This window comes from Polistes fuscatus, unplaced genomic scaffold (genome assembly GCF_010416935.1).
Source record: "Polistes fuscatus isolate 324 unplaced genomic scaffold, CU_Pfus_HIC Scaffold3, whole genome shotgun sequence".
Taxonomy (NCBI): Eukaryota; Metazoa; Arthropoda; class Insecta; order Hymenoptera; family Vespidae; genus Polistes; species Polistes fuscatus.
The window spans coordinates 13,190,679-13,202,063 of record NW_025113107.1 but is presented as its reverse complement, the minus strand read 5'-3'; the positions used below and the strand labels follow the sequence as shown (position 1 = coordinate 13,202,063).

The following is an 11,385-nucleotide window of genomic DNA, read 5'->3' as shown; positions in this document are numbered from 1 at the left end:
TTTGTTTAACGTTGATCTTTTTCCTTATTGTCTTATTGTTAAAAAATTGCGATATCAAAGATATAGAGACCTGACTTATCGACAATATTGTACTATAATAATTGGTTTTATTTAACAAGATGGCAGCACTTTGAACACTGTCGATAAATTATCGGTAAGAGCGGTCGGTAATGTCCAGTCGGTAAAAGCGGTCGGTAAGACTTAGTCGATAATGACAGATTTCTACTATGACAATTTTCCGTCGATAAATTGATTGATAACAATAATATTCTTAAGAAAGAAAAATTTCATTTCCTTTTAAGCGAAAGTTAAAAGTTACCGTTCTTATTGCATTATTCATATACTTTCCATACTATGTATTGTATATACAGCCTACTTTCAATAAATAAAATTATTTTAAGGATCTCCCGATCCATAACGATAGCCCTGATAATAAAAATCAATTTTAAACAACTACGAGACTAGCATTGCAGATTACGAGAAATTGGAGGATTGATAAAAAAATATCTAGAGAAGAACAAAAAAAAACAAACATATGATTAGACGAATGCTTTTAAACTGTGGTTCACGTTTCTCGAAATGATCCTCAACTATTTTTCAAAGGCAGTAACAATCCAAGGAAGCCTCCGACTAAAAAGAAGAAGAAGAGAAAATATAAATCCCAGATAAATAATTTTTGCTCGACGATATATAATTACAATTGCATAATAAACGATTACAATTGTGAAAAAAGATTATCATGAACTTACCGATAACAATGCTTCCCACTAAAAATATTGGTACCTCGCAACTGATATCAAGTAGCATACCAAAGGCCAAATTACTCGCGATGGCACCGAGCCTGCCGAAGCATGTCATCATGCAGATAGCTATCGCACCTACATGCGTTGGAAAAATATCGACCACTATGCTTCCTATTACAAAATTCGCAGTTGCTATTGCCAGTGAAAATATACAAGTGACTACGAGTATTTGCAAGGACGATTTAACGAAATATGTCGCCAAACCAAAAATTCCGGCCACCAACATCGTTAATACTGAAAATAACGAAATACAAAAATTAAAAAAAAAAGAATAATCAGAAATTTTGAGAGAAAAAATAAAGATTGATAATAACAATGTAATGTTAATCGTAATTGTAAATAGATGTCTATGATAATTGGTTTATTCACCTGGTATCGTTCTACGACCCACTCGATTTACGAAGTAACCAGATGCTATATTGCCTAGCAAACAAACAGCATTGATCGTTAACGCATTAATAAAGACCTTTTTATCCATAGTGCTAACACATTCTTCAGTCTCATTCATCAATGGAAATAGGATCACCGATTCGTTCAACGTTGTTGGTTTCATAGTCGTACGATTCAATATTTCCATTTCCCTTATTAGATCGCAAACGGGTATGCTGGCGTTTGGATGAAGGCTTTGGTGAATTTCAAATCTATTGAAAAGCTCCGGAAGCCACAAACCTAATCCGTAATACCTACAAAAATAATATTAATAAGGTCTGAAATTACATTTGTTCGTATATTGTCAACCTTATTGACAATTAAAGGTTTCAATGGATTATAATTGAATATTATTAGGAATATTGTATAAACCTACCCAAACATATTGGTGAAGAATATGGTCCAAATAAGTATGGCGTATTTTAAAAGTGGCATAGATGTGATAAATTTCAATTGAAACCAAATATTTTTTAATAATACCATAAACGTGTTTATGGCCGATAAGGATGTTCCCTCTTTTCTTGCATTAACTATATTATCGGACAAAAGAACTTTCACCTGTTTTCGAATAAATTAAATTTTTCAAATAATTCAATTAATTTAATTAATTAAATAATTCAATATAAAATGATACCATTTCTCTCTCTCTCTCTCTCTTACCGGATAATCATCTTCTCTTCTACCAGTATTAATGACATAAATTTTTCGTAAAATTCTCAATGCTTCGTCCGTTTGTCCTCGCGATGTTAAAAATTTCGGACTTTCTGGATAAGTCAAGGTAACCATAGCTACCAAAAATGATGGCAGACTCATCGTTGCTAACAAAAGTCTCCATGAATTGTAAGAAATACCGTTGAACTCGATGGAAATTGATAGAGGTATGATTACCCAAGCTAAACCTGTGAACATAAATAATTAATAAAAAAAAAAGAAAAAAAAAGAAAATTCCTCGAACCGATTGGAATGAGAAAAAGAAATAAATAAATAAATAAATAAATTACCAGGTAATATCAGCCAAGAAAGTGTCCAGAAAAAGCTAACGTAACAAATACTTTTAGCTCTATACTTTTCCGGATGAAATTCACCTAAATAAGTGTAGATCAATGATCCGGGTGCACCAATTCTGTTTGAAACAAAAAAAAAAAATAAAAAAGACAATTTAACCAATCGTCAAATTCTGATTTTTGATTTAAACAATTGTTTTTTTTTTCTTCTTTTTTTATGATTTAAATATACTAACGTGAATCCGTTCATGGCACGAAATATCAATAGAGTGTTGAAACTTTGCGAGAAACTCGAAATAATTGATAAAATACTGTCGCTAATAAGTGTCAATAATAAAACGTTCCTTCTACCATAAGCGTCCGCGAAAATACCCCATACGAGTGAACTGATAACTCCACCTAAAAAGAAAATAATAATGAAACGAAAAAAAGAGAAAAAAAAAGAAAATAAAAAGTAAATCGTTCGAATGATTATTTGAACGATAAAACTTATGTAAAATATATAATCAAATGATGTCAACTGACCTATGAGAAAGGCAACATTTAAGAGACCTTTATCTTCGGAAGACAATTTCAAATCGCATTGTGCCGATGGTAGAATGTAGGCACTTACTGCATTTTGAAAACCTACGGAAAGGAACATCATACCGCAGAGGAACATCAAACCGTAATGAAACCTTCCGTATCCTAAAATTTCAATTGAAAAACAAACGAAAAATTACATTTACAGTCAACGAGGGAATGTTCAAATATAAATTTATGGGATTAGAAAATATTTATACAAAAATTGTGTAATTTATAAAATATAGTACATTGTAGTAAATATTTAAAATAAAAAATCTGAATCAATTACGTTACCGATTGAGCAATAAAAAAAAAATAGATAAAAATATATTTTATCGAATTAAATCAAAAATTATTTTTATTAATTTTATATATATATTTCTTTTACCGCAAATTACCTTACCGATTGAGCAATAAAAAAAAAAATAAAAATATATTTTATCGAATTAAATCAAAAATGATTTTAATTAATTTTATATATATATATATTTATTTTACCGCAATATTTGACCGCCTTTTCAAAATCCGCGCTTCCATCTTTGAATCCATTATTGTTTTCTGAAAATAAATACGTGTGTGGAATAGATTGACGTCATTAATCTTTGATTTGCTCACGTCATTCAATATATACGATATATATATATAATTATAATTATAATTATATGTGTGTTTGTGTGTATGTAAATATTTTATTGTTTTAATATATATTTTACTTTTCGTGTCTTTTTTAGAGATTCTGAAGAATACTCCGATTGAAAATTATCCGTGTGTAGAACAAGTGATATCTAATTCGTGAGTAACGCGAATAACACCAATGCAAACTTGTAAAATATTTAATATCTTCCAAAGAAATTCTTTCTCTTTTATGAAAAATATTTTCTAAGTGATCGCTAATATATATATATATATTATGTAGTAAGACAATTATATTTCAATTAATTTATACAATTTATCACTTTATTTATCGATCTATAAATCATCATCGATCGAATAATATCTGTTAACACGATTTTATTTTTTTTATCTTTTTTTTTTTTTTTAATTACGCGTTATCCAATTCTTTTGAATTATTACGATTATGATTGACTCGTTGAAAATGATGAAATAATAATTTTCATAATTGAAACATTGTTTCAGTGGTAATGCAAACTCTTTTGACGAGTCAACGAGTCGTTTTTAATTAGCCATACGAGGGTAATCAACAGGCAACGCTAATGCAAATATTGGCTTCATTAAAGCTCATTATTTTTTTCTCCTTTCTTCCTCTACTTTTTTTTTTTTTTTTGTTTTTTAATTCTAATATTTAATTGTTTTTTTCTCTGCTCGAGTTACGTTTACATTGTTAATATTTTAATTTTGCCATAGCTTTATCATCCTACTTTTTTTATATAGTATTTGTATTAAATTTTGCATGTTCCAATTCCCATACGAAATTGCCCCACACGATCTTAATAGTATATTTATTTTTAATTAATTTATATCACATTTTTTTACTTAATTCTGTTCAGATCCTATGTGTAAGTACGAATTACGTAAAAAATTCGCTCGGTTACACACGACCTTCGATGCGTCATTTTTTTTTTTGCAAAAGACTATTTTTGATATTTAGAATTATTTTTAAAAATTCTGATGATTACACATTTTTTTTCTTTTTTTTTTTCTTCCATTTCATTTCATTTCGAATCGAGCGAAAAAATGGGTTTTTTTTATTTAATTAATCGTACTTTCGCGTTCAAATTTTCTCTGATTTTTCAAGTTGAATATTTAATTTATTTATAATAATATATTACGTTTCATAGCAGTAACGTGAAAAAAAAAATAACTCTGACAATTATTATATTATTTAGTCGTAGGAGTTATTTCTTTCTTCGTTAACTATCACATCAATGTGACGATGGTGCATCATTCATTCTCGAGCAATTTTACGGAAACGAACTAGCTCAATTTTGTGATCCGTGCTCAGATCGTTCAACGAGAAAGAACGTACGTACGTACAAATAAAACGAATGCTCGTGGAAAGGAAAAACACGCGATCTATTATCTATCATATACGTATGATCTACATATTACAGATCATATCAATAAATATTATATCCATTATTATACTAAACATATATATCACGAGATTATCATTTTCTTTTTTTTTTTTTTTTTTTTTCATAATTTGAAAAGAGAAAGGATAAGAAAACCCAAAAAGAAAATATATATATATATTATGAAAAAGAAGATATTATTTAATAAAAATTATGTAATAATACTTGATCCGAGCAAATTGTTCGGTCAAAGTTAATTAGATAAATGAGAGAAATTATAATCGAGAAAAAATCGAACGGGTCGTGGTTTAATAATCGCTCGATTACACTTCAAGTGGTAATTTAAACGATGTTAATTAGGAAGACGATTAAACAATACATAAGCACACACACACACATACACACAAATATATATATGTGTGCCGGTAATTATGACAGTATACTAAGTGAAATAATTTTGAAACATTAATATTTTTCTGATTTTTAGCTGATAATTCTAATATAACATTAACGTAAAATAAATTAGGGCAATCATGGATACGAAAATTGATTTTTCAATTTAATTCTTATCATTTATTCATTTAACACACCGATACAACAAAATAATTTTAACGATAAATTAAATTAAGACAATCGTAGAGATCGAAATTGGAAAAAAAGAAATAATTTTCAAATTTTACTTTTACAATTTATATTTGACGAATGGAACGAAAAGAAAAATAGCTTTTAATAATAAAAAATAAATGATTAATGGGATCAAAATAATCCAAGATGACAAGTATTGTTTATTATTCTTTAGGCGATACAATAGTTCGCCTAATTTTAATATACATGTTTTCAAGTCTTCGTATCACCTTATTTTCAGTCAAAAAAGAATGAGTGTTAATAATTATATATAAAATAAATCGTAAAGTGTACATTTTCAATTAATTTCTTTCTCATAATTACCGAGGCACCAGATATATATGTTACTTATTGTTAAATAGAATCGATTATTACAAGCAACACTTGTTGTTGACAGCTGTAATTGAATGCTTATTAACCATCTTCTCGATTATGTCACGATTAAACGGAGGAAACAAATAAAAAAAAAAAAAAAAAAAAAAAAAGAAGAAAGAGAAAAAAAAATATTACGAAGAAGACTATTGTCGCAGGTAAGATCGATTGATCATCGTGTAGGTCTCTTCTCCAATAGAGAAACGAAAGTAATTATCGCGATATTTGAGAATGAAGAAGAAGATGTTTCATCGTATAATACGCACAATTCGAACTATTTACTACGTGTTAATTAGCAAAGACATAAACAAGATTATAACTCTTACCGCGCATTAGAAAAGGAAAAGTACAGCTAAACATTATTTTACTTTTTATTTAAATTATTAATTATTCTATATGATCGATTATTATATTTAATGTTAACTCATTTAAAACTTTTCAAATTGCTCTCCTATAATATAATCAACATTTAATCGTACAAATGAAAAAAGAAATATTATAAATATGTAGAAACAAAAAAAAATTGTAAATTTAAAAAAATAAATAAGTTAAAACAAAATACGAGAAAGTTAGATAATTAAATATAAATTTGATATTTAATCAATTTTAAAATATAATCCACTTAATGGGGGGGAGTCAACCGGATTATTAATTAACAAATATATATTAACTATTAACTTTACTTTTTTTTTTTTTATATATTAAATACATGAAAACACATATGTCATTGGATGTGTTATATAATTAAAATAAATGTAATAATAAAAAATGTGTGGATAAATATATTGATCTTGATTTATACTGACCTACTCTCAAAGATATTGAAGTGATACGATTGACCATCTTGGAAGGTATCCTAACAGATAATTCGATTGTTCAGGAGCACTCACTGCACGTTGCCGGTCCTAAACGACGACTGTCGAAGAAACGTGGACGGGTTCGCCGGTTTTCTTTGCTTGGAGTTGGTGTTATACACCAATGACGACGGGAGAATATTGACGTGATCCAACGTATCATATATTATGTCACGGGCAGGTAGATAGTATGTGATACACTACCACCATTATCAGCTTTTGCGATTTATCAATTTAAAAAAACAAAAATGTTAACTATTGTCCGTTTTTTTATACTCGATTAATTCGTTCCTTCTTTTTTCGTACGTAAGATTTTTTACGTCTCTTTTTCTTTCTTTCTTTTTTTTATTTATTTATTATTATTATTTTTCAAATTACTCTATGAGGGTATATCGTAGAAGATTTTTTTCATAGTTTTTTTTTCTTTTTTTTTTTCATTTGAATTATAATTCAAACGACGGTGGAGAAATGTTAAATTTTCTTTCGTAGAATTGTTTTTTTTTCTTTCTTTTAATGAGATTTCATTGGGAACGCTCGGGAACGTTTAAATGTTTTATCCGTTCGCGCCATAAATTTGAACGAGATTCGATATGATAGTTGAGAAATTAGATTTTCTTTTATTCGATTAGTTTTTATGTAACGAAATTTCGTGGCTCAGAATATAGGAATATTTGATTTTGAAATACTTGTTTTTATTTATACTTATCTTTTGGATTTTATTAGATAATATTCTACTTAGATTTTTATCATTAAGATCTCATCAAGCAAGAAGCATGAAAATTAGTGACTTAATCAAGAAAAATACATTCTTGGCAGAACGTTCTCGCGTTATTAATTGAGGATACTTTTCAATGCAAATCTAGACAATAATCCTTCAAGTAAATAGATCATTTCGTAGTGTTTGTTTAAGGGCGCGGTTCTTTACAATTAGGCTCATTGACCTGACGGAATTAGGACTGGATCGATGAGTTTCATCGTCGCATTTTAATTGCTCGTCGCACCTTTTAATGAATCGTAATTGATTGACTTATTGAAAGAGAATGATAAAATATACATTAACAATTGTATATACAGGTGCAGAGAAAAATTACCGAACAATATCAATTCTTGTTTTTCATATAATTTAATTGATTTCATCTTAATGAATAAGAAAGTAACTAATTATAGGCACTGATAATAAATGTCACGCTCTAAAAGGCTTCATCAAAACATATTTTTTTCCAAAAAAAGTATGTTACATGTAACGTGCAATAAGCGCAAATATTTTTTTAATTTGTAGATTTATTTCTCTGCCAGTAGAGTTAAGTCGGTAAGAATGGAAATCTTTTTATCGACATAAAAATTAAAGAATGCGACTTTATCGACTGTCGGTAATATTTGTCCGGTATTATTTCTTAGAAAATTACAAATGTCTTATCATATACAGGCATATGAAGAGATAACAAACTTAGCAAATAGATGGCGACTTTCAATAAATTTCCTTTTTATTATTTCACACGTTGCGTGGTTTAACCTAAACACGAATAAACTTTTTTAAATGCTAAAGTATTCTTAAAAGTTTATTAAAAGTTATACGCTTAACGAATTTATTTATTAAGTATAATTTATATAATTTAAAAAGTGTTCATAAGTTTGTCACAGTTATATGATAACACATAATGCGACTTTGAAAATATAACCCTTGTAATTGGTTTATATACATTATTATATAAATTAATATTAGAAAGATTACTAAAATGTTGTCATTAAATTTAACTTCATTTAATGCGTCAATTAGAACGTTTCCGTTCTGGCGATTAAGTTCGTTATTGAGTACAAGTGTAATAAATCCAGAACACAGTAATTTAAGTAAGGTAAATTTTGTAATACTATGTATAAATAGTGAAGATTTATTCAACTATTTAACATTACATGTATATATATATAGGCATGCATGTAAGAATATTTTTTTGTAGCAAGAAGAAAGTGTTATTCAAAACGATGACAAACATCCGAAGAAAGAAAAAGTATTACAAAGAAATACAATTCAACAAACAGAAGTATCTCGGTTATCGCAATCTTCAGACAAATTGCAAAATAGAACTAATTCTTTTATGTCTTTAGATGAAAAAATAATTAAAACTACAAATACTAAAGATTTGATTGGTATTATGAACAATCCAAATATAACAATCGATCAAGTTAAACAAATTCTCAGTCAAATTTCTAGTTTAAAACCTGACGTAGGAAAAGAAAAATCAACTTCTACATCCGTAGAGACTAAAAATAATATTTTAAAACTGGAGACCGATAGTGGTATTGGATTTTTACCATTGGCGACACCCAAATTAATTCAGGTTTGTCCTATATGATTTATAAACTGTAATCTTTAGTTTTTTCTTATTATCATATACTTGGATTGGTTTTTGTAGATACTCAAAAAATTATCGTACACAAATGACAGAAATGCACCTCTGTTAAAAACATTGACCTATAATATCGCTATGTACAGTAAGAAATTAAATACAAGAATGTGTGGAGATATTTTGTACAGTTTGGCTGTTTTAAATTATCCAGAAGAGGTAATAGAGTAGATCACATGTAATTATCGATTATGAGATATGTTGTTTGAAAAAATATAAATTATTTATTTATAGGTGTTATTGGAGAAAATAATGTCTATTTTGCGCGAAGAATTACTTGAGAATGATAATGGACCCGTTATGGGTTCAATAGCAATGTCCTTAAAATTACTTAAGTATAAAAATTGTGACGTATTAGATACCATTATCTTATGGGCCAATAATAATCTAGAAAAGTTAAGGTTTCAAGATTTAACTTCGATTATAGGATGTTTAGCTACGTTTGGTTATATTCCTAAACATATGGATAATCTTCAGGTATCATCATTTATCCAATATCATATTTGATATTTATAAATTAATTATGCTCATATGACATATTATTTTTTTGTAAACAGGATTATATAAATACATTAACGCCTGAAATTACATCAAACAATCAGTTGTGGCTGGATTTTGTATGGTCTTTGACACTTTTGAACAGAGCATCTAAAGAACAAATTTCATCTGTATTATATCATAAATTCATTGAAAGAATTATAAGTAAGTACTTAACCGTTTGAGTCCCAGATAACTTATCAATTTCATATTGCATTTCTATAATGTGCAACTTTTCGATAAAAAATCTGAACAGCACAACTTTGCTGCTTGAGATTCAAATGGCTTAAAAAATTCAAATAACTGTGAAGTTAATACAAAAAAGTATGTAATTTATCGATTGTCGTTATTTTCTAGATACACGTAATGTCAAGGGTAAAATAAATACGCTCAAGATATTGAACATCAATGCTGCTGCGTGTATTATTGTGAAGGATTATAATGGTAGATTAATTTGTTAAATACTGATTTATAAACTTATTATTATTTCTAATTATATATCATTGAAAAATTATATTTCATTTGTAGGTCCATGTAATAAAAATAAGGATTTATTTTCCATAGTAGCTGAAAATAAAAAACAAAAATTAGAACTCATTGAAGCTTTGAGCGAGACATTGCAACAAATATATCCTTTTTCTTTCAAAACAAATATTAATACAAACATGGGTTTTAACATAGGTAAATATTTTATACAAATTTAGATATATGATTAGTTTTATTATATCAATCATAAAAGATTTTGGTATATATGTTACCATTCAAGTGGGAAATCCGAGATTTACCGAAATGCTTAGGTATTGTTGACAATGCCAAAAAAACCCGGCAATGTAGGAAATGTATTTATATTTCTCACATTTCCTAGATATTCTGTAGAATAATAAGTGAGAAACCGGTAAAGTAAAAAAGCAGATATAAAACATTTCGTTCTAAACCTGCTTATCTTTCGCTATGATAAGGAACAAAAGATACAGATTTTCCATGGTGATCTCTATGAATATCAGTCTAAATGTAATAATCTTTTACCATGATAAATAGTAGTGGGCCCTATATAATAACACACCGGTATAGAATAAGTTTCAATTTATAGAAGTGCGCTTAGTACAGCGGTGCGCAGTCTCAAAAACCTGTACACAAAACACACATTGTGGGCAATGCCTACGCATTTCAGTGAATCTCGGCATCTCCCACTTGGACGATAATATATTCATAAATGAAAACAAAAAGTATTATATATTATATTTTATTAATTTCTTAGATGTAGAAAGCTGCCTGGATTCAAATAATAGATTAACAGAATATATCGATAGCAGTCCAAAGAATATGAGGTGATTGTTCTAAATGATAATTGTAATAATTAATATTTATGTTTATACACAAGAATTGATTTTTAACAAGAATAATATTGCAGGTTAGTGTTAATGGTACATGACTATCATGATTATTCTCGAGGAAAGGAAGAAATATTAGGAATGCCTAAATTCTATAATGATCTATTAACCACTCAAGGTTATAGGGTATTAAATATTTCTTACCAAAATTTCAGCGCAAATGATATACTTGCTAAACGTGTAAAATATTTACAAGATAAGATTAGTTCATTATAAACGTCTCTGATGTAATTGCATTAAGTGTAACTAAGAAGATTAATGAAAATAAATTAAATAGCTTATTTATTGTGTTACGTTCAATGGTTCTTTATCATTTTTATTATTATATTGTATAAAATATAAATGAAAAAGAAGAAAAAAAACAAGTATATT

At 27.8% G+C, this 11,385-nt stretch overlaps 2 protein-coding genes across 2 annotated transcripts; one reads left to right on the top strand and one right to left on the bottom strand.

The window, feature by feature from the left end:
• Positions 1-569: 569 nt before the first annotated feature.
• Positions 570-2,936, bottom strand: LOC122519411 (synaptic vesicle glycoprotein 2B-like; the record flags this gene model as incomplete). Its single annotated transcript, XM_043638818.1, has 7 exons — positions 570-1,037; positions 1,173-1,486; positions 1,609-1,790; positions 1,893-2,131; positions 2,234-2,355; positions 2,473-2,635; positions 2,762-2,936. Coding segments are annotated over 7 exons (1,602 nt in total), but the record flags the coding sequence as incomplete, so codon positions are not given.
• Positions 2,937-8,180: 5,244 nt separating this feature from the next.
• LOC122520126 lies at positions 8,181-11,294 on the top strand. The gene is made up of 9 exons (XM_043640119.1): positions 8,181-8,536; positions 8,639-9,019; positions 9,095-9,244; positions 9,320-9,562; positions 9,643-9,787; positions 9,980-10,066; positions 10,151-10,303; positions 10,881-10,950; positions 11,034-11,294. The coding sequence occupies exons 1-9, from the start codon at positions 8,420-8,422 to the stop codon at positions 11,227-11,229; spliced, it is 1,542 nt and encodes a 513-aa protein (XP_043496054.1). The 5' UTR covers positions 8,181-8,419; the 3' UTR covers positions 11,230-11,294.
• The last annotated feature ends 91 nt before the right edge of the window (positions 11,295-11,385 follow it).